This window comes from Barbus barbus (genome assembly GCF_936440315.1).
Source record: "Barbus barbus genome assembly, chromosome: 19".
NCBI classification, from domain to species: domain Eukaryota; kingdom Metazoa; phylum Chordata; class Actinopteri; order Cypriniformes; family Cyprinidae; genus Barbus; species Barbus barbus.
In genome coordinates, this window is record NC_136747.1 from 17,156,489 (window position 1) to 17,180,522 (window position 24,034).

General features: G+C 38.1%; 3 protein-coding genes across 5 annotated transcripts; 2 read left to right on the forward strand and 1 right to left on the reverse strand.

The window, feature by feature from the left end:
* The first annotated feature begins 3,711 nt into the window (after positions 1-3,711).
* Positions 3,712-6,018, forward strand: LOC306885466 (large ribosomal subunit protein uL5). The gene is made up of 6 exons (XM_079441994.1): positions 3,712-3,744; positions 4,322-4,472; positions 4,605-4,711; positions 4,870-5,001; positions 5,694-5,804; positions 5,927-6,018. Exons 1-6 carry the CDS (start codon positions 3,739-3,741, stop codon positions 5,954-5,956), a joined length of 537 nt encoding a protein of 178 aa, XP_079298120.1. The 5' UTR covers positions 3,712-3,738; the 3' UTR covers positions 5,957-6,018.
* Position 6,019: 1 nt separating this feature from the next.
* LOC306885463 (kelch-like protein 31) lies at positions 6,020-15,091 on the reverse strand. 3 transcript variants are annotated; one of them, XM_079441988.1, is made up of 8 exons: positions 14,496-15,091; positions 14,360-14,392; positions 13,537-13,684; positions 10,362-11,102; positions 9,662-10,008; positions 9,145-9,444; positions 8,669-8,844; positions 6,020-8,390 (listed from the first exon to the last, which is right to left on the reverse strand). In XM_079441988.1, exons 4-8 carry the CDS (start codon positions 10,774-10,776, stop codon positions 7,634-7,636), a joined length of 1,995 nt encoding a protein of 664 aa, XP_079298114.1. In that variant the 5' UTR covers positions 10,777-11,102; positions 13,537-13,684; positions 14,360-14,392; positions 14,496-15,091; the 3' UTR covers positions 6,020-7,633. The 3 variants fall into 3 exon arrangements, with proteins under 3 accessions (XP_079298114.1, XP_079298115.1, XP_079298116.1); XM_079441989.1 differs by lacking the exon at positions 13,537-13,684 and having other exon boundaries at positions 6,788-8,390; positions 14,360-14,732; XM_079441990.1 differs by lacking the exons at positions 13,537-13,684; positions 14,360-14,392; positions 14,496-15,091 and adding an exon at positions 12,983-13,139 and having other exon boundaries at positions 6,788-8,390.
* On the forward strand, positions 14,584-23,976 carry LOC306885464 (elongin-A-like). The gene is made up of 12 exons (XM_079441991.1): positions 14,584-14,685; positions 15,878-15,934; positions 16,057-16,172; positions 18,214-18,698; positions 19,264-19,535; positions 19,635-19,746; positions 19,869-20,021; positions 20,298-20,395; positions 22,166-22,346; positions 22,504-22,630; positions 22,762-22,910; positions 23,077-23,976. The coding sequence occupies exons 1-12, from the start codon at positions 14,614-14,616 to the stop codon at positions 23,136-23,138; spliced, it is 1,884 nt and encodes a 627-aa protein (XP_079298117.1). The 5' UTR covers positions 14,584-14,613; the 3' UTR covers positions 23,139-23,976.
* Positions 23,977-24,034: the final 58 nt, after the last annotated feature.

A 24,034-nucleotide genomic window follows, 5' to 3' on the forward strand; every position in this document is an offset into this window, starting at 1 on the left:
GTAAAAGTACACTTTTAAGTATACTTAAAGTATAACAGTAGTCAATTTTGAGTACACAACTAGTTACATCAAAGTTTTTTGCTTGTACTGCAACTATACTAAAAGTGAACATATAGGTAGGCCTACTGATAGTTTACCAATGAAATACTTGTAGTAGCATTTTAGTACACTTATTGAAGTTTAGTCTCAGTAAATTACTAGTTTAGTAGTTTTATGCTGCAAGTAGTATGCTCGTAAGTTTTGTTTAAGTGAACTTTACATCATACTTTAAGCATACTACTATGTCCCTATTTAAGTGTTAATTTGTATTAAACCTAAAATTAACTTAGGTTTACCCTTCCAGTCAAACTGTACTTCACAAACATTAAAGGGATAGTTCTCCCAAAAATGAAAATTCTGTAATTAATTACTCACCCTCATGTCGGTCCAAACCCGTAAGACCTTTGTTCATCTTCAAAACACAAATTAAGATATTTTTGATGAAATCCGAGAAGTTTGTGACTCCTCTATAGGCAGCAACGCAATTTACTCATTTAAGTTCCAGAACAGTAAGGCATTGTGAAAGTAATCCATATGACTCCAGTGGTTTAACCTTAATTTTGTCTTCTGTGGCATGAACACAACACTCATGCGTTGGGATGCTCTCGTGAATGCACATTATAGATCAATATTTTTGTAAATAAGTGTTAAATTTGTTTTTTGTTTTTTTTTGGACAAACACTCGTGTCGCTTCAAATTGAGTTACTGGAGTCACATGATTTACTTTATCGATGTCTTTCCTACCATTCTGGAAGTTGAATGTGTAAGTTGCATTGCTGTCAGAAAGCTCTCTGATTTCTTTAAAAATATCCTTGTTTGTGTTCCAAAAAGGAATGAAGGTCTTATGGGTGTGAAACCACACAAGGGTGACTAATTAATGACAGATTTTTTAATTTGTGGGTTAGCTGTCTCTTTGAGGGCAGCTTTAACTTTTTAACCTAGCTTTAACTAATTACACTATTTAAATTGACTTCAATGGAAGAGGCAACCCATTTCATGTCGGGTGGTTCTTTGCCTCCACCTCATGCATTAAAATCATGTAGCCATACATTAGCCCTTATGTGTGAAGAAGGTTATAGGTTACACAAAGTATTAAATGAAGGAGGCACAATAACTGTGGAAAACATATATTTTATATACTGTATTCTAATAGTATATTTACATATATTTGTAAATTATATATATTTTTTCAATCATTAATTTATTTCAATTTAAGGTTAGAATTTTGAACAAAAAAACAAAATGATAAAGAGGGCAAATAATTGTGTAGGACTTGTGTAAGTACAGTATTTAAACATGATTGTGTCTATGCTTTTTTTCCAGAAATTCATGTTATTGTGCAAGGGGTAGTTGCCTGGACTATCAGTGGAGGAACAGAAAGCTGTGAGATTTCGTTATAAAGATCTTAATTTGTGTTCTGAAGATGAACAAAAGACTTGCGGGTTTGGAAGGACACGAGGGTGAGTAATTGATGACAGAATTTTCATGTCTGGGTGAACCAACCTTTTAACTTCTTTTACCTGGACTGTTCAAAGACATTGTTAATGCTGACCAATATGTCATAAGAAATTAACTGGGAGTAGTATGAATACTTTTCACAAACACGTGGTGACATCACAATTCAAGATTTATTTTAAGCATACTAAATATGCCTGTAGTGAAGAGTGTAACTGAAACGTGAGAATTTCTGATAGTTTTTGTTTGTTTGTTTTTCCAGACTACATCCAAAATAGTGTTTCCACATCTGAGATAAAGGCAGTCATAAGAACCAAGTGGAACGATGAGGACAAGCTCTTCAAAAAATGAAACCTGCCTTAATAACGAGGGAAGAAATGTGCATGATTGCGTGATGTGCAAATAAACATTAAATACATTTAGTGTAACTCTCAGCCTGTTAATTTAAGTTAAAAGAAAAGTAAAATCATTTATTGTTGCAAATGGAGAAAAACTAACTTAGAAGTTTTTAGAATTGTATGGAAAAACAGTATGTCCAGCTATAGACAGTCTCTAAAAGCTGCCAGGGCAGAGCATATCTGCAAACTCATAGATAATAACCAAAACAATCCAAGGTTCTTATTTAGCACAGTGGCTAGATTAACAAATAAACAGACACCGCACAATCTTATTATTCCCTCACAGTTTAATAGTAATGACTTTATGAATTTCTTTACTGATAAAATAGACAACATTAGAAATACAATATCAAATGTAGATTCTACTGCGTCTAATATTTCAACTTCATTCATCGCACCCAAAGAAAAACTGCAGTGCTTTACAACTATAGGACAGGAAGAGCTAAATAAACTTATCAGTGCATCTAAACCAACAACATGTTTATTAGATCCTGTACCCACTACACTACTGAAAGAGTTGTTACCTGTAGCAGAAGAGCCGCTTCTCAATATTATTAACTCATCGTTATCTTTAGGTCACGTCCCAAAACCATTCAAGCTGGCGGTTATTAAGCCTCTTATTAAGAAACCACAACTAGATTCTAATGAACTGGCAAATTACAGACCCATTTCAAATCTTCCGTTTATGTCAAAAATTTTAGAAAAAGTTGTGTCTGCTCAATTGTGCTTCTTCTTGCAAAAAAATTATCTCTATGAAGAATTTCAGTCAGGTTTCAGGCTTCACCATAGCACAGAAACTGCACTTGTTAAAATTACAAATGACTTGCTTCTTGCTTCAGACCAAGGTTGCATCTCATTGCTAGTATTACTTGATCTTAGTGCTGCGTTCGACACTATAGACCATGACATACTCATAGATCGATTACAAAACTATACTGGTATTCAAGGGCAGGCTTTAAGATGGTTTAGATCCTACCTGTCCGATCGCTACCAAGAAGTATACTAATAGCACACTTGAATAAACTTATTTTTCGTAAAGGAAGATACAAAAAAGTGCAACAAAAATTTGCTGCTTTTTTCTGTGCAGCAGGGATGGACTAAAAGACTAAAACTAAAATTTTCTTCTAGTTCAAAATTATTTTTCGAAGATGTTAATAAAACATGGATTATTAAGTTTTACAAGAAAATACTATTTCAGTTTTTTCTTCTTCAAAATTTGATGTTTAATTCAGTGTTTCAATGTTACTTGTCATTTCTTTGTCATTTTTGCTGACTTTTTTTTTTTTTTGCAGTTTCTGAGTGGAAATTGTTTCTACACATTTTTTTTCTTCCATTATTTCATTTGTTATTCTGAGTATGCAAGTATTTAACTTTGTATTTTTGACAACAGCCTGATGGATTTAATAAGAGTGAAATTGATTAAACCTATTTCTGAATTTCTATTAAATTATTCTCTTTCCCAAATAAAAGCTGTAATAATACATGCTGAACAGTTTCTGCTTGACCGCTACATTATCCTGTTTAATGTTTCCCTATTATGAACATGATTTAAAACAGAATTTCCTATTCTGAGTCGAGTTATAGGCTAATTGTACCTTCTTTCCTAATACTGAAAATTATTTTCCCTTCACCAGCTTATATTTCTTTATATTTTGAACTCTTAAGCAAACGTGTAAGTGTCCCATATATTAAATCTCGTCTTCGACTTGAATTTTGGAGTCTTTAAATATTACCGGAAGTTCGGCCCGCGGCGCAAAGCATGCTGGGCAGTGTAGTTCTATGGTCTCAAAACACAGCATAAATGCTCTGCGCCGGAAGTATATCGTCCTTTTTTTAGTGATCAAACATGGCGGTGAGTACAGGAGAAATTGTGATCATGAAGGAGTTTAATTAAAATCAACAAACATCTGCTTGTCTGCATGCGATAGTCATGTGAAGCACGCTGTTATCAGTCCCTGCCGCTGTGAAATACAGAATGATGGCAGTATTTGTGGCCAGAATGGTTCGATGCGGCAGATATTGGCGTTAGTTTTAAGAGTGTGCTGTAGAGCCGAGACGGCACGTCGTTGACTAGCTAAAAGTTACTTATGTGCTTCCAATACTCACTGTACTCTTGTCCTGTGGAAACGATAAGGGTCCGGATGAATAACCGGCAGCTCCGTTGTATGTAATGTGAAATATTGATAGTTTGTTGGCTTGTATTGCCATAATAGTGGCTTTCCAAATGGTGGATATGTCCGGGCATGTTCATCTCGGAGCCATGGCCATAATGTTGTAGCTATTGGTTTGTCTCTTGTTTAGCACCTACTTTTTAAGAGCTATGGTTCTGTTTTTGTTACATCTTTAGCATGAACTTGAGGGAGCTGGTTCGGTTTGTGAAGAAACCGCTTTCATGGCAGCTAATTATTGGACTGGATGTCATTGTACAGGAACAGGGTGAGAAGAAGGAGAACCCTATGAGGGAGCTGCGCATCCGCAAGCTGTGCCTGAACATATGTGTGGGTGAGAGTGGTGACAGACTGACCCGTGCTGCTAAGGTGCTGGAACAGCTGACAGGCCAGACTCCTGTCTTCTCCAAGGGTAGGTGGATCTTTCCATCTCTTGCTATTGATTGAAAATGATTGTATTCTGCTACATGTTATGAATGTGGATTTATATTCATTGGTGTTTGTAAAGTTGCGCCGTGCATTAAGTGTCAATGTTTTCCACCAGCCCGCTACACTGTGCGATCCTTTGGTATCCGTAGAAATGAAAAGATCGCAGTCCACTGCACTGTCCGTGGAGCCAAGGCAGAGGAAATCCTGGAGAAGGGACTGAAGGTGAGAGGAATGTGTTGTTTATGGAAATGTATTACTTGGTATTTGGTGTACTCAAATTAACCAGTGCTGTATCTCACCAATAGTGCATAGTGGGTTCTTTAAATGTCATGTTTTGTTTAAGGATGTTGTATTGTGTTTAAGCAGTTATTTTTGTGCAGGTGCGCGAGTACGAGTTGAGAAAGAACAACTTCTCAGACACAGGAAACTTCGGCTTTGGTATCCAGGAACACATTGATTTGGGCATCAAATACGACCCAAGCATTGGAATCTATGGCTTGGACTTTTATGTGGTGAGTTGCATTTTATTGCTCTAAAAGAGTCACATTGATGCATCTATTTACGTTACAGCTGCGGAACCTTGTTACTTTATTTATTTCCTCTTGGATGGGGAGTTTGAGTTTGTGTTATGCATGTTATTCTGCCAGTACACTTATTTACATGAATATCTGTTTTAAGACCAAAACACCAACTGTACTGTAGGAGGTCTAGTAGGTGGTACTAATTTTTAGGAGAAAACTGTCAAATTTACCTTCACTCCCAAAGACAGTGTATAAGAAACTCCTTCACAGCTGTGGCAACTAATTTTTTGTAATTTGATGCAAAGCTAATATAAGTGTTATAAATGTACATAAAATACAAAATTAAAATATAAAAACTTTGCGTTTCTAATGACTGTTAAAACATGTCATTCCAATCTGTGAAAAGGGTCCATATAGTTCTTCACCAGTGTGTGGCAGAATGGTTCTCGAGCAACACAGATTCACACAGTTGACTGTATATACAGTGTTTAACAATGGCTTCAAAAGCAGCTTAGCAAATAATAAATTCCAGAAACATCCATATTATAACAGATATTTTACTAATGTGTGTCTGTTGTGGTGCAGTACAGATGAAAGCAAACACATCTTTTAACCTGAATCTGTAATTTCATGGTTATTTGGGCAAATATGAATAAGCAGTCCTAATTCTATGTTTACTATAGGTTCTTGGCAGACCTGGTTTCAGCATTGCTGACAGAAAGAGGAAGCAGGGCCGCATCGGCGCCAAGCACCGTATCCGCAAAGAGGAGGCAATGCGATGGTTCCAACAGAAGGTGTTTAAATAGCTGATAACTGTTGATTTAGTTTGCAAAAAGTCTAAATTTAAGCAAATGTATGGAAATTGTTCTCTGTATTCCTGAATTTGCTTACACAAACTTTTTTTTTTGTCTTTCAGTATGATGGCATCATCCTCCCTGGCAAGTAAAGGACCACCTTTTTCCCCCAATTTGTAACAAACAAACAAATAAAAGAAAAGCCCAAATGTGATGCAGTCCATGTGTTTTTATTTGTGAAGTACAACACTGGTGTTGCTCATTTTACATAGTTTGTATTAGTGTGGCATGCGACCAAGTTATCAATGAAGTATATGAAATAAGATTTCTGTTGAACTTTAGTATTGCTGGTTGGTTATACACTAAAAGCTTTTTAAAGTCTTATAAGATCCTCAATATGTGAGAGACCACAAACACGAGGAAAAAAAATCCTAGATCTAACCATTTTGCTCCTATAGTGTGTGGTGTCCCCCCCCCCCCACATCAGGATTTTTGATTGTAAATTTCAACATGTTGAATATTCACGATTCACTATTGGGGCACCTCTGACATTCTTCCGAGCAGATTCAGCCACTCTTAACACACCTCACACCACAGGAAAATATGATCAAATAATCTTTAGAACCACCAAGATAATCGGGACATTACCTAGGATTGTCGGAAGGTGAGAAAGTGGCCCAAAATCAGCACGATTATCTTGTGGTGTTTACCCAGCATTAGGCATTTTAAAACTGAAATATCAACTGTACTTATTTAGGTGGTACAGATTTTAGGTAGTGCTTTTTGCCAGCCTCTTGATGTCGGGTGTGACATTTTTAAATCTAGACACTTGTGTGGTAGTGTTAGATGCTTTTTTTTTTTAAGTACATTTGATTACAAAGACAGTAGTTTCTGACAGTTGAGGGCTGGATGGCGATTATGTTGCAGTGAATATTGCAAAGGAAAGAAGAGACCCTTTTTTTTTTTTTTTTTTTTTTTTTATTCAGTGAAATCCCAGAGATTTTGTACCAGATACACTCCAGGCTCTCTAATCTGCTACATTTTCCATGTTATACATTGTTTTATCATATACCATTATAGGTAGTTTAGCTACACAGGAAAGTAAAGACCCTTAAATATAACTTAAATACGTAAATGGGTTAAAACGGTAATATTGGTAAGCGTGATTTTTTTTAAAAAATTCATAACCAGTCTATAAATCATGTTGGTTAATGCGTGGTATTATGCACATTCTTTGGAGGGCAGTATCAATGGTTTGGTGCTTAATTTTATGTCTGAGGGGGGTATTGACTTTTGCATTGTACCTCTTTGCATGTTACCCCTGAACAACTTTTGGAGTTATTGGGTTTGGTTATTAAGAGAGAAAACTGATAAACTTGATAAAAATAATAATGTGAGAAAAAAATAAACACGACTTCATTCAGTACTGCTGAATTAAAATGGTGATAATCCCATTTTGGTATTTTCAATATGACTGTACGGCTCAATTTCTAAAACTCATTCACAGAAACCCATAAGCAGATACCTCACTAAATTCCTCGCACTGCAGAGGCTCTTGTGAAATGTACCTTTCACATTCTTTTTAAGTGGGCCCTAGGTAGTACCTTTTCTTTGAACTTGCTGTATACCTAATGCATCTTTGGAGTTTTAAGAACAAGACTTAAAACAAAGACTTCTGTGCTTTTCCCTTCATGTTGTTATTCTTTACATTCTACTCTAAATTTCCATTTCACCTATATGTCTCTCTCTTGCTGTCTTTTTTCTACACTCAACAATCACTCCTTTCACCCTGTCTCTTTCTTGCTCTGTCTTTCCCCAGTTTTTCTTTCTCATGCAGTGTTATGCTGTGTCACACTGCTCTGATCTTCATGGGAAGGTGTGTTCCGGTGTCTGCGGGACGTGTGGCGTGGGGGCAAGGGAAGGGCACAACAGGACACTCCCACTATGGGTTCTGGCAGGTCTTCCACTGTTGACCAGCTGTCAGTGCTTGGGTCATAGCGTTGGACTGCTGACTTGTAGCGTTTCTCTGCTTCATTCCATCCACCTAGCAGGAACAGGTGATTTCCCTGTGGAGCCATACCAGCTGTGCTCACTCCCAGGGGTAGGGTAGCAGCTCTGGTCCACTCATTGCTCTCAGGGTTGAAGACCTCCATGGTCATCACATCAATGCGGACTCCACCGGGACCAAGCTGGCTACCTCCTACCACATACACCTTGCCACCTACTGTTGCAGAGCAGTGCCAGCCACGAGGTGTTTCTAATTCTCCCTGCTCACTCCAAGTGTCGCTGTCAATGCTATAACGAATGACAGAGCGAGAGTAAGCGCAGTTAACATACCCACCAGTCACCAAGATGTCTCCCAATGGAAGGACGGCACTGGCATGGCAGCATCGTGGCATATCCATTGGCGTACGGAGCTGCCAAGTGTTGGTAGAGGGCTGGTAGCTCTCAATGGTGGCCAAGAGGCCATCAGTGTTGCGGCCACCAATGGCATACAGCCGCCCACCAGTGGCCACCAAACTGAAATGGGTACGTCGTTGGCGCATGCTGGTAAGATGTAGCCAAGTGTTGAAGCGAGGATCGTATCTGAGGATCAGAAGGTAATGTAGTCAAATCTGTGTATTAGATTTTGGACTAAGGGTGTCCAATCCTGTTCCTGCAGGGCTACCTTCTTGCAGAGTGGCAACCTACCTGGAGGTACCTAGTAATACTAAAGCCCTTGATTAGCTAGTTCAGTTGTGTTTAATCAGGTTTCAGACTAACCTCTACTGGAAGGTGGGACCCCAGGAGCAAGATTGGACCACCCCAGTTTTAGACTGATTGATACTGATCTACTGATGAATAAATTATTTGTGATAACATACCTGCTAAGGGTGCCAACAGCATGTTTAGCCTGGTTTCGGGCATCATTCTGATCTTCTCCTCCTGCCACATACAGGAATCCATCCATCACAGCTACACACTGGTTGAAACTCTTGGCTGGCAGCTGAGTAAGATGACGCCATGTAGCCGTTCCCTCTCGTGGATCTCTCCAAAGCACCTTTGCACAGTAAAACAAGTGAGCAATCAAAGGAAATAAAAACATATTTTCCTTATGTGGACACAGCAGGGAGTTTAGTCTTGCTCCTGAAGGAACACATTCTTGCAGAGTTTGACTCCAACCCTAATTAAACCAGAAACACCTTAGCCAAGATATTCAGGATTACTAGAAGCTTCTAGGCTGGTGTGTTGGAGCAGGACAGAGGTAAACTCTGCTGACAGGTGCTCTTCCAGGAGTAGAACTAGAAACCAATGCTATCAAGAGTATTACATGTCATGGACTTTGTCCAAAGGTTTGTACCTCTCGACTTAGTGCACGCTCAGTTAGTGAAGGACGACCCCCAATGGTTAGAAGAGCATTTTGGCTTCCGCGGACCTTTGTGCGCCGTGATTGCAGTGTGTTCTGCTGGTAGGGCAGCAAATGGTAGTTCATGGCATCCACCAGAAGACGGTGACACTGAGGATCTAGCATCATGCGTGCCACTGGCTGGATCTCACTAACCAGCTCACTCGCAGGGATGGTCTCAAAACGCACGTGAGACAACAGTTCTGCAGCATGTTCCTGCCTCTTTGGGTCAAAGTCTATCCACTTCATTACAATCTAGATTCCAAGAAAGTGAGTGGTTAAGTTTAGTATCTAATTCAGCCTACTTTATAAATAATGTACATATTTATATCCTTCTCATGACTCTATATCTCTTTTTAAAGTATGTGCTGTGTTTGCTGACATATTTAGCTTTTGGGTATAAATAGGACTTCCTTAGCCTTGCGATACCCCTATTCCTCTTACCCTTCAATCCATCTTTCCTTACACTGACCTGAAAGGTGGTGACCTCTGAAGGAAGGGATAGGTTGTCATCTTGCAGGAAAGATGTGATCTGCTCTAGGGTGAGTTGGTTGAACTGGGTTGTTTCAGAAAACTGGGTATAATTCTCCAGAATGTAGCGCCGGGCAGCCTCTTGAACAGGCATCAGGCCATATGCAGCGCCGATGTTCCACACATACACACAAGTGTGCACATTCAGTTCGGCCATCAGGAAGTCCATGCACATTTGGAGAAGATGAGGTATTTGCAGGGTGCTGGCTGCAGACACAGTGCAGCCAATGGTGTACAGGGACATGTGTACACGGCCCAGGTAAGCAAATGTAATCACATTGGCAAGTCCTGAGGATAAATAATATACATACAGTATATGTCATGGTGTTTTAATATGTATGACTTAGCCTTAATGACAGGCATGATTCCAGTTGTTTGGGTCACTCAAAATATTGGGGAACTTTAACAAATGCTGCTAGGTCTTCAACCCTGCTCCAGGAGACATACTGTCCTACAAATTTTAGTTCTAACCTGCTCCAACCCACCTCCCTGGTTGGTTCTGACCCTGAACCAGATTAAGAATTGTCCTGAATGGTTGGTTCAGGTGTGTTTGATGAGTTGGAGCTAACCTCTGCAGGACAGTGGGTCTCCAGCCGCACAAGTGAAAACCTCTGAGCTAGGTTATATTTTTTAAAGCTTACCGAGAGGTGAGAGGGTAGGGAGTTCCAGTCGTTTGAGTCCAGGGTCCTTGGCCAGGACTTCACGAAGATACTGGCTGACTGAAGAAATTACTAACTTGTGGACATCAAATGCCTTGTTTTTGCAGGCCAATTCCATATCAGTGAGGAATCGTTCCTGTCTCATGCGGCTCAGCTCCTCCAGCAGAGCGGATCCATGTAGGGGGCGGGTGAGCTCACTGCCCAGGCCAAAACCTCTCTCCCCAGGTCGAATCACAGGGGGTGGCAAGGGCACCCCATTGAGCAGGTTCAGCTGCTCAACATTAAAAGGAAACTCCAGCTTCTTAACACTGGCCTCTGGGACAACCACTCCATTCTCAACTGTTGTTGGTTCAGGAATGGACTTCTTAGGGCGTGGTGACTTCTTCTTGGGAGCCATTGAGATGTGTAGGCTGATTAGATAATAGCTTTTTATCAGTCAGGTCAACAGATTTTCAGACTGACAGATTTTGTACTGACAGTCACAATGACTCAATAACACTTGAATAGATTCACTTTTTTTTTTTTTTTTCCAACTTAAATTTTTTTTTTGTGTATTTTTTGTTTCTTTAAAGGTTTCTACTGACAGACTGATTTTGAAGCTGTGACAATTTTACTGTATCACAAGAGCACCGATTTACCAAGATGCTATATGGACAGAGAGACACACTACACTTGCAAACTAACAGTGGAGGAGGGCGATTGAGCCGTGTCAGTGCACACCACCTGAAAAGAAACACAGTTAACAGTAAGTATGAGTTCAATAAATATCACATGCTTTGTAATGTCATGGTCAACATGGATGGATTTACACTTGATCTCGTCTTACTCTTTTACAGTGGGGGGATATAAGGCTGACTGACAGGTGCATGTGGTCTCGTAGGGGAGTTTCCAAAAAGGATTGCCATGGTTATAATTTATTATAAGCAAGCGGAGTAGTTTACAAGTAACATGCATATTTTTATAATTTTTGTTATTCCATGCAGTCTCTCTGTTGATATAAGTGCATGAAAACCTTATGTATAATATTTTTTAACAAAAGTTTTTATTTTTACATTTCATAGATTGATGGTATATAGCAGGGCATATTGCAGGACACTATATGCAGTTTTGTTACTAAATTTTATAAAGGATGTAATGTACATTTTCATTGACATCTGACTCTTATTATAGGATTCAGCAGGTCTTAGAATGTGTTTATTCTTATATCAGTAATCCCCTACCATTTGGCAGATATTATAGTTAAATATACATATATGCAGACTCAGACTCAAATATTTAGCCACATAGTTTATTACAGATCACAGCAAATACATAAGCAGAATTATTACTTTTGCCCAGGTTGTTTGCAATCAGCTCATAGAAAATGTGTATAGTTTCAAAGAGAAGATTGTTCTGTTATGCTAGCAAAACCAGAACAAAGCAGAACCCTCATAGACAAACAAAAAAGCACGATTGGACTGTGATAGACATGTGTGCTTACTTCTGTTCTAAAAATATTCTAAAGCCACATAGGAAGAATGGCAGGGGCTGTGCTGCTTAAATTACACACACACTGTCATCATTCCATTCCTGCTCCCTCTCTCACCCCCATCTCACCTAAAAATCTGCGCCACAACACAAAGGTTTCTCAGTGTTCTCAATATCTGATGCAGTTGTTTTCATTCAAGCAGAAATACATGGATATGACTCAGTTACGGTGCACAGTGAATCCACCCATTTATCACGACAACCTTTTTCACCGGGGACATAGATACACAAAGGACTGCTGCTTGAGTGTAATCAACGGGTGTTCAAAATATGAAGGGTCTCATTTAAAAAGGAAAAATAATAACAACATCAAAAAGCAATTATTATATGATTTAAATATACATGTTGGACAATACAATGGTTAAAATCCTGAATATTAGGAAAGCAAATGTTTATGAGAGCAAAAGGCAACAATGTTTATTTAGCTTATATAAACAGTATCATTTTTAATATATATTTTTTTGTAATATACCATTTTAGTATATTCATCTTCACAGTTGTGTTTTTTTTCCCAGTCAGAATATTTTTATTCCTAGTTGGCCCCTACTATGGCAACATTTACTATATTAATTATAAAATAGAGCATTTGATAATATGAGCTATATTGCCTTCTTGATGACACATTAGATATATAAGTTATATGTTGCCTGCCATGCTTTTGTGGCTTTTACTATCATTTGGATCAGGTCTGTATTTTTTCTGCAGATGTTTAAATGATTTCAGGAGTATTGCAACATAATGTCAGTCATAAGACTGTCAGCTCTTATATTACACCACAGCAGCTGCTATCCCTGCATGGGCTATGACATGCACAAACAAAACCACAGCACATTTACAGCTATTTACAGCACAGAGAGGAAAATGCTTGAGGGGAAAGAATCAATGACTGAAATAATTTCAGTGATGGTCATACAACCATCTGACCCAGATAACTCAATGAAAGTCATCTGAAGATCCTTCAGGTTAATAGAAAAGTGTTAGGTTCGTGTTCTTTTATCTGATGCTGTAAAGAAGATTTCACAACACTCAGTATGAAAAGGTGAGAGGTAAGCAGGGGGACAAGGAAATTTCTATACCTTGAAAAGAGAAAGGTAATAAGAAAGGATGAGAGGGTAAGAGGAGGCCTGGCTGTCTATCTTCAGTCTAAAATGCTGTGGTATCGTGGAAAGTCCGACTAAGTATTTGCGTGCCAACCTCCAACAAGCTCCTCGCTCTGCTTGTTATTTATAGAGTGAGAAACAACCTTCATGTCATTCTCTGTTTCTAACAGGGGTCTGTTTAAATTTAGACCACCCCAACAGTGGGATGCCTTTGACAAGAAATTCTACGAGTCAGTGTTTGGATTGTGAGATATCCATGATGCATATCCAAAGTGATGTTTAGTTTTCAATAAACTCACATAAATTGAAGCAAGTCTATATGAAGTAAGCATGTCTTATGATTCAGGGTTATTGTAAATCCATGCTTTAATTATATGGAGATAATGAATCTAATTCATGCATTAGAAGTGTAAGCAATGTTCTGTTGCTTTTTAAAACAGTCACATGTCAGTGTCTAATTTAATGTAAATGTATTATTATGTTCTAATGCATTCATCAAAAGAAAGAGAAGCACAGTCAGAATGTTTTACCTCTACTTTATAGCTCTCTTCCACTCTTCTTTGTCCTTCCTTGTTATTTCAGTCGCTTTCTCTTAGTTCTTGAATCCACACTGTTTTCTTTCTCTTCTTGGTAATCTGTCTCTCTCACTGTCTGTTTGTCTGTCTGTCAGTCAGAGCTCTGTTGGCAGCAGGAGTTAGTGGAGAAGATGAACCAACCACAGCTCTGCAACACAACCCTACCAGTCCTCAACCCCACCTACATAACCTTCTCCATATACAGCCATACACCCCTCCCCAAAAAACACTGTCCATATCCAGCTTGTCCTCATAACACCAACCTGAAAGGCCACGCAGAGGCAGCGTTATTCTTACAGCCATGACAAGATTAGGGCTATAACCGCCCTAGACATTCTCAGAATGAATCAGAATTAGTTTTATTGGCCAGGTATGTTTACACATACGAGGAATTTGTTTTAGTGACAGAAGCTCCACAGTGCAACAGAGAGACAGCAGCAGGACCGGACACAGATAATAAAAGAATAATACAAATATCCAAATAGGCATATTCTCCATAGACAGTATGCATTCTTCAGTTATATTTTTATTTTAGTATGTGTGTGTGTGTGTGTGTGCGCTGTTTAACAGGGTAGATATAACCAGCTTCAGTCTCTCATCAGTGATGATGCTTTAACAAACATTTGATTATATCCTTGGCCAAGAAGATGCTTTACTCATGTTCTGGTGAGTCCTTGTATTCCTTGTAGCAAATTAAATACTTTAATAATTCTAAATCATTTTTTTACATTCTATAGACAAATTAAAAGCCAATAAAAGTTTGCAAGTAAAAACTCACCACTTCATTTGGCCTTCCTAGGTAGGGATGTATCTGAAATAAGCACAAAGCTGAATTATCAAAGCTAGGCAATATGTGCATGAATACATCATGATCTCACCAAGTGATTGGGATGACTTTATAACAGGGGCATTACGTTCTTTCGGAATCTCCATTTGGAGTGACGGAAGTTCGCACTTCGCAGCAGCCTGAAACAACAGCAGGCCCCCACCACTGCTGTTGCGGCTTCCGGGCAACATGTACCATCTGTAAACATGGCGGAGGTGCTATTGGAAGCAGTCGAGAAGTTGCAGTTAAGGCTCACAGAAAATCAAGAGCCTCGCAAGGTAAGAAACCTTTTCGGTGAGTCGAAGCGCATGCTCTACGTCGTCCCTGTTCGCCCCGTGTACGGCTGTGTGGTCGCACTTCGGCGAGTGTCTAGCCTGAGGCTCGAACAACATTGCTATCCAGAAATCCCACGTCTTACAATTACAAGAGCAGCAGACCGTGAAATGGACGATCGCTTTACATAAATCTGGATTTAGCTTTCTTCTCAAATATGCCTCGATACGACAGCAAAAACAGCATCGAGGCACTTTCCCAGAAGCTTGCGCTCAGTTATCAGAAATGACAACCACAGCGATTTAATACGATAGCGGTGACAGATGAAGACAGGCCTTGAGTAATGCAGCAGCATTTCTGTTACTCCCTGTGAGACACGATTCCTTCTCAATAGTGAATCGCTATTACACTAAGGGTGTGTCTCAAAACCGAGTGTTCGGCCTATGTAGAGGGCATTATTGGGCAGAATGCTTCATTCCATGCCTCAGAATGTTGTCTAGATAGGAAGCTTGACATGGATTGAGATACTGCCCAACTTTCTGGTCAATGCAACCCCCATGTTCCCCTGTAGGCCACGACGACACTTTGAAAGTGCAATTAAATGTTTGTTTAGCCAATTCTGGCATCAAAGTGAGTCTACTGCTTAACCAACTAATATTGTTACTTGACACTAGCCTTACTTACAATGTTGTCTTTGTGTAAACAAAAAATACCACAGAACTATGTTATTTGAGCACTGCACCAGGTTGAGCCATGTTTTTTTCTTTTTGTACATATACAATGCCAATTACTCTTTGAAATTTGTAAACATCCTGGTGCATGATATACTACTATCAGTTTTTCTCTAAATGTATTACATCTATATTGTTTGTCTATTTCATATGTATTTGGGTATATAACTAATGTATCATTGTACATTTCTCTTTTTTTGTGTGTGGTTAGTTTTAAAGAATGATGTGATTGGTATTTTAGGATAATATGTGTTAAATACATTGTAAATGTTTTTAAGTGATACGAGTAGTGTAGTTTTGCACTTAATTTGATCACAAAAAATTTGACCATATGGTCTTTCCAATACTGTTGTGGTAATGGTCCAAAATGAATATTTTGCCACAACTGCCAATGGTGAGTGTTAATGGAAAATGACCAGCCATAAATACTTTTTTTTTTTTTTTTCCCTTTTCACCGTCTGTCTAGCTGCTGAAAACTCTCAAAAGGCTGGGGGAGCTTCCTATAACAGTAGAGATCCTGGTGGTAAGATTAAAATATTACTTTTGTTCTAAAGTATTACTCTTGATTTGGTCTAACAGTTTTTTTTTTTAATGCAGTTGGTGCTGTAGCTTTTAATATGTTTACATTTTCTTCGATTATTGCAGGAAACAGGCATTGGAAAGACAGTGAATTCTCTGCGCAAACATGAATTTGCAGGGGAGGCAGCAAAAAACCTTGTGGCCAAGTGGAAAAGGCTTGTGCCAGAGAGATCTGCAGACAGGTTAGTTTTTTTTAAAGTGATATTACGTATTCATATCATTGCAGTTAAGCTTTTAAAGTAGTCGCCTTTATTTATATAGCGCTTTTAACAATACAGGTTGTGTCAAAGCACTGTAATAAGAATAGTGTAATTTTCCACAAAGGGGATACATAAAAGCCTAACGCCTGTTCATAACGATTCTTGACAAAGCATCTACTGCAAAATTTCGTAATGAAGAAGTTAAAACTTAAACGGCTGTTCTTCAGAATATTTTGCTGTCATGGTCCAAAATTAACTTTTTGCCACAACTGCCAGTAGCAGATGAATTGAGGAAAATGTATGTGCCTTAGATGTTTCTTATTGGTCATTTAAACTGTATATTGCACTTCTGCTTATTTTTATATTTACAATACTGTGCAAAAGTTTGGGGTTTTGATAAGGGGGTTATTGAAAAAAAACAGTATGCTCACTAAGCCTGCATTTATTTGATCAGAAATACAGTAAAAACAGTAATATTGTTGAATATTATCACAATTTAAAATGTTATTTAATTTATTGTAAGATGTAATTTACTCCGGTGATGGCAAAGCTAAATTTTCAGCAGCCATTACTCAAGTCTTCAGTGTCACATGATCCTTCAGAAATCATTGTTATATGTGGATTTGCTTCTTAAAGCTGCAGTCCGGAACTTTTTTTTTTTTTGGTTAAAAATGATCTGAAATCAATATTTGATGAAGTGCATAACCAACCAGTGTTCAAAACAATTGCATTACTTTAGCCCGATTCACAACGGTTAGCTTATAATAATGTTTTATAATTTGAGTTGTACGGGTAGGTTTTCGTGGGACATTCGAGCATTATATCCCTAAAGAAGTCTCTTATACTCCCTATGGCTGTATTTATATCATGTCTGTAAACATAAAGAAGTTTTCTCGGCTAGTAGGCTATCCCATGTGAGGATCCTGCAGGTGGCGGCTCATGTATAGCCTTTTCTCACAGCAGCTAGAATAATTAAACTTATCATTTTGATGGTGGATTGTGATCCAGAAAGGATTATGTGTTTATGAAACACGTGAATGAAATTAAATTATATTCCAGTTTTAAACATGCTTCTGATTACAGATAGACTGGGATTACACCTGATTTGTATTCTAAAGAAAACCATTTAGAAGGGAGCATAGATTGCTTTTGGGGTTAAAATAATTTCTTAATATGAAATGGCTTGAAAATTAGATTAGACTGTACAGAAATTGAAATCTACACGTTAATACACACTATACCCATAGTCACGCGATGCTGATGTTGTTAACATTAATAATTTGAGAATAAAGTATAACAATAATAATAATAATTTGCACGGTTTGATGTGATATGAGTTAACCGATCATTAGATTTAATCACCATTGGTAGCGCAATTTATTGTAATGCTTTTTTCCTCAATTGGGCAGAACAGACGTGGCTTGTTACTTACTTGTTCAGATGACAATATACAGTGAAAATTCTGATTTGGGTCATATATTCCAAGACGTAGGCTATGATTACTAAGTGTTTGATTCACACCGGTGTGGTGACTGACAGCTACACATTCACCTCAAAACATTAGATTCATCCACGCTGAAGCCGTGCCAAAGTACAGCCCACGTAATAAAGATAATTCCGCACCTGGCTGCAATACCAGGTTTTCAACAGAGATGGCGACAAAGAGACAAAACTTACGGACAGCAGCTTTAAGAAACAGTTTTGCCGCCTAATATTTTTGTGGAAACCATGATACAGTTTGTTTTTCTGGATTCTTTGATAATTAGAAAGTTCAAAAGAACCGTATTTATTTGAAATAGATGTAATGAATTTTTGCTAAATAAAAGTACATTTATACAGTGTATTTTTAAAAATCTTACTGACCCCAAACCTTTGGATGGTTACCAGTACCAGAAGTTACCAGTGCTGATTTATAAGATTTGATGTTTGGCGGGTAATAATTTTGGAACCCTGGTTGTGGTGGTGGTGTTGTCTAGCGAGATAAGAGATGAATAATTGTTATATGTTTCATGTTTATCAAAAGACCAAGTGTAAAGGAAGGGCGTTCCCACTCACGCATTAATGAGTCTGGAGGGCACAAACGAGTCCGGGAGCAGTCTCCAGATGAGCCTCTTCTTATAGAGGAGGAACAACATGAAGAGATGGGATATCAACATGGCTACTCCCCCTCCCCTCCACAGCACTACAGCTCAGAGTACAGGCACAGTAGCGCAAGGGAGTATCAGTCAGATGAATATGAAAGCCCTCCTGAAGAGGAGCCAGAGCCCAGTCCCCCACGCAATGACATTAGACACAGCAAGCCACACAAAGAGCCAGTCAGAGAGCACAATTCCCAAGACATCCGGGAACAGGAGAGACGGAAGAATCGCCCCACGGGTGTCGGCTGCAGTGAGGAGAGGTCGCATAGAGCCGACAGAGAGCAACAGAGTGGGACAAGTCAAAAATCTAAACACAATCGACATTTAAGCCCACACGAAAGCAAAAGGGAAAAGAAAGGAGGAAGTGACGGTAAGAAAGTTTTGCTTGCTTTTATTGTGGTTGACGTGACAATATCCCTAAAGAAGTCTCTTATACTCACTATGGCTGTATTTATTTAATTAGAAATACAGTAAAACAGTCATACCGTGAATATATTATTAATATATTATATAGTCATATTGTGAATATATATATATATATATTGTGTTATTACAATTTTAAATATTTTATCGCTTGTAATATATTTTTAAAAAGTAATTTATTTCTGTGATGCAAAGCTGAAATTTCGGAAGCAATTACTCCAGTCTTCAGTGTCACATGATCCTTCATAAATTATTCTAATATGCTGATTTGCTGCTCAAGAAGCATTTCTTATAATCAAAGAGTTGTTGTTTAATATTTCTTTGTGAAACTGTAATTTTTTCAGGCCATTCTTTGATGAATAGAAAGTAAAAAAAACTGCATTTATTTGAAATATTTTGTTACATTAAAATGGATTTACTGTCACTTTTGATAAATTGTATACACTTCCACTCAATTAATGACTTTAAACTGAGTTATATAAGGTTTTACTTGAATTGCTTTTGTTATTAAGGAAAATCAAGGGAGAGGAGGGAAGTTCCAGAGCCAGTGGATGAGGATGAGGAGCCATATGAGGCTCCAACTATGTCTTTCGAATCCTTTCTCACATATGATGCTCCGACCCCAAGCAAAAAGAAGAAAAAGCAGTCCTCGCGACCCCCTCAGCTTCCTGCCTCGATTCCTTCTGCTTCCTCTAAGTCTGGCAAAGCCAATGGGACCAGTAGTAAACGCTCAAAGCCATCCTCTTCCTCAATGACCACGCCTGTTCCAGAGAAACGCAGGAAGGTGAGGCTGAACTTGTTTCTGAACTTGTTTCTCAGACTAAGTAATGAGAAACCAGCTTTTGTCCACGTTTCGAAGGATTTCTAATCATTATTTCTCCAGGTAGTGGATGTGGTTCCCACACTGCCTGATATCCCTTTGCCAGCCATCCAGCCCAACTACAGACCACTGCCCTCCATTGATCTTACACCACTGTCCCCCCAGAGACGCAAAGGTATACGTTTTTTGGTTTTATAACCCTATCAGATCATACCTGAAAGAATCTGAATTTCAAAACAATGTAAATGGATAAATCCCAATGATTTTTCTGCATGGACTCATGTTTTTCTCCTCCAGTCCCATTATCATATGAGGAAGAGGATGGTGACTATGCAGGGCGACGACTGAACTCTAAAATGGTGGTGTACTCTGGGTCCAAGACTTCGTATTTGCCGAAAATGATGTCTCTGTATGAACAGTGCATCAGAGTCCTACAGAACAATATAGATTGTAAGTTTTCTCATTCTCTGATCATTTGTTATAATAGTAATTATTAATTAAACATTTTAGTATAGTCTTTAGCCCTAATGTGCTGTTATTGGGTCAGTTAAACCCTATATAATCAATAGTAGCAGTTTGATGTGTGTGAGAAATGTGACAGTGATGACACCATGTTCAAATCACATCTGTAAAGGATGCCATGATGTTTCAGGCTGGCTGAAGTATTAATCATAAATTGACCTGAAATGAATCAGCTTTTTACTGGTATTTCTTGCATTCTCTTAGCAATTGATGAAGTGGGTGGAGTGCCATTTGAAATTCTGGAACCGGTTCTGGAGAGATGCACTCCTGAGCAGCTTTACCGGATTGAGCAGTGTAATCCAGTATGTGTGTCAACACACTCACGTGCAGATTATTTATTTCACAGTTCTAATCTAATCTCTGATCTGGTTCTCTTACTAAACTGCTTGTGTCTTTTTATGTATTCTATTCAGTTTTGAAATCATGTAGACTACTTTTTAATTTTTTTTTAAAGAAATTAATACTTTGATTTAGCAAAGATGCATTCAGTTGATCAACAGTGACAGTAAAGACATTTGTAATGTTAGAAATAATGACCAATTATGTTACAAATTTGTAATATTTCAAATAAATGCTGTTCTTTTGTACTTTCTATTAATCAAAGAATCCAGAAAAAAGTATGTTTCCACAAAAATATGTTTTCATCATTGATGATAAACGTTTCTTGAGCAGCAAATCAGCATATTAGAATGATTTCTGAAGGAGCATGTGACACTGAAGACTGGAGTAATTGCTTCCGAAATTTCAGCTTTGCATCACAGGAATAAATTACTTTTTAAAATATATTAAAATAGGAATGTTTCACAATATTCTTACAATTTTACTGTATTTTTGATCAAATAAATGCAGGCTTGATGAGCATAAGAGACTTTTTTTTTTTTTTCAAAAACATAAAATCTTATAGACCCCAAACTTTTGAATGTTGGTTTACATTCTTAGTCATAATACTCATCTTAAAGGGGTGGTTGGCTGTTTTTTTTCTAGGCTTGATCGTGTTAATGGGTACAGTCTAACGTGTTAATGCTTCGTTTAAAAAAAAAAAAAAGAAAAAAACCTTATTTTTCACAATTTACCTTTATTCCACACCACTCTGTCCCTTCTCCTATAAACACGCTGATCATTTCCCGCTTTTATGAAGCCCCTCTCAGAAATACGCAATGGGCTCAGATTCGTTAGCTGGTCCAGTGTGTTGTGATTGGCTCTAAACTGCCTCTAGTGCCCATCTAAACGTCCCACCCCTCAGCTCAGCTGCATGTGCTCTAGTTATATTGTAAACAATGGCGTCGTCTATATTGCTTATCAGTTTGAGCCCGATTGAGACGCAGAGAATATTAGTGAAGATCGTGCAGAACCTGTGCAAGCATGGCTCTTACTGGTATGTTTGTTTATTGTTGTCTCATACTTTTAGATACACTGTTATTTGTAAACGCTACTGCTTCTGTTAGCTTTTAATATACGGTTTTATCCTGATTAAAGCTTTAATACAGTACGGCAACCGCATTTCCATGTATAACGCTTCTCATAGCTGTGTGAAAATAAGAACAGTTCATTGTTGGAGCTGAGCTGATGATCTGAATAAGAGAGATGCAGAGCAGAGTGGAGAGAGCAGGGCGACGCGAGGAACAGGATAAGAACCGCTGCTTTAGAACATTGATTTTGAAACTTGTGAATCCATTAGAATCCTTAGAAGACAGAATCGCGATTCATATATGAATAGATTTTTACGTGCACCCCTAGTTTTCTTCCTCTTCTCTAAAGCAGCACAGCATGGCCTCGTCCCCTTTGTTGCATATTCACGGAGGCGTGGTTTGTCTGGGTTTGTGATGTCACAAACCCGGGAAGTAACTCATTGCAGTCCCTACGAGCTGTTTTTGTAGGTTTCATTTGCATTGAACTTTGAAGGTATTGTTTATACTCAAATAGCAACATTACAGCAACATTAACTAATGTTAATCGCAATCAGCCACCCCTTTAAGAACAACACTGTATTTGAAGTTTTACTGTTAGAACTTAGCATGGTGATTTAGGTCTTATTTTTGGACTAATCTTTAATTTCAAGCCTCTCTACTCAGTATTTCACAGAAGACTCAGATGATCTGTGGATGAAACACTGCCAGCGGGATTTTAAACATGAACCTCGACAAGAGTATGAATCCTGGAGGGGGCTGTATCTCCGGCTCCATGAAGAAAGGGAAGAGCGTCTGCGCAAGCTCACAGAGAACATCACTTCTGCCCATGCAAACAAACCTAAAGGTACACACAGGCAGTAATCAATATTCTTAGATCAAACTTATTGCATAGATCTTTGCATAGAAAATGTTAACATTGTAGCTCAGTGAGTGCAATAAAAATGTAGGTGAGGATTTAGTTCACAATTGTAACTCAGTGTTTTCTCTTTATTGTTCAACAGGGCGGCAGGTTAAAATGGCTTTTGTCAACTCTGTCGCTAAGCCTCCACGAGATGTCCGCCGTAGACAGGAGAAGTTTGGCACTAAAAATGGTTCTACCAGCACAAGCGCTGCTCCTCCAACTACCAAGTAAGTGAATGCTGCATTAGTCACAAAGATGTCATTAGTCCTGTAGATGAATCTTTATCATGACGTTTTAGCTGACAATCTGCTCTTCTTCCAAACAAAATTTAAATATTATGCTAATTCTTCATATACAGGATCAGACCAGCAACAAACTACAGTGGTTATAGCAAATCCAGTGATAGTGGTCAGTCTTCTATTAGCAGTCCCGCTGAGTCCTCCTCACGCCCCTCTGCTCCCAGCAGTGCTGGTGCTCACAGTTCCAGAGACAAACCACAGGTCAAAAGTGAGTCGAAGAGGAAATGTTGTTGCTGTTAAATGTTTCTTTACATATTTATTTTACAGATGTGTATTGTATATTCACCATTAATATTATTAAGATCATGTCCAATATTTGCTCATTTAATTGCTTAAACAGGTTTTTTTTACTGCTTTTCTATTCTGTTTTTCAGAAGTTGCTCCAATGATGGCTAAGACTATCAAGGCATTCAAGAACAGATTTTCCCGGCGGTAAAGGGAAAAATGTTTTTGTGCGTGTGTGATAGAAGAGAGAACGACTGGAAGATGAAACTTTTTTTTTTTTTTTTTTTTTGCTGTAATGCTTCATAGGAAATGTGCAATGCCCTCTCACCTTATCTTTTTTATGCTTTTTAATATTATCAGTACAGCTCACTGGACGCCATCAAAGAAAATGTCTACATCAACAACCATCCACACTCAATTATGTCATAGCATGTTGTAAGCTTTTTACAAACACGGAAAATAAGTGGTACACTACAGATTACCATGTGACACCAGAACCCAAGACCCTCTGTTATATGTTTATTTAATTGCTTACAATAATCATTGCATTTTCATGGGACTAAGTATACGATTTTATTGTAGAGTGAGAGGGAGAAAGAGATGAGATGTAAAAAGTTCAAGGACTGTACACTTCTTCCACACCATCATATTTATTTGAAATCTTGGACCTGGCAGTCCTGGACCTTGCCTTGAATGAAAGATCAAGTCATTTTAATAGATTTTATTAAGTGTTCTATGGACATTTTTAATAAAATCCATGTGTTGCTCTCACCGTGTTCTTTATGTATGTATATATTTATGGGATCTTGGCAATTATGATTAACATGAGATGAAACTTTTAATTTTCAACTTTTCACTATCACTCTGTCCTATCACCTAAAATGGAAATTGTAATTTTTTACTCCGTCTCATGTTAGCATGGTTCTTTTAAAGACAGTAAAAGGTGATTGTCATTATACCAAAAAACATCTAACATTTGTGTTAAACCTAAAAAAGATAATGATGCAGGTTTAGAACATTATACCGAGTAAATAATGTCATATGGAGTTAACTGAATCACTTGTTTTCTTTCCACTTTATTTACGATGACGCGAAGCCAATGACCAA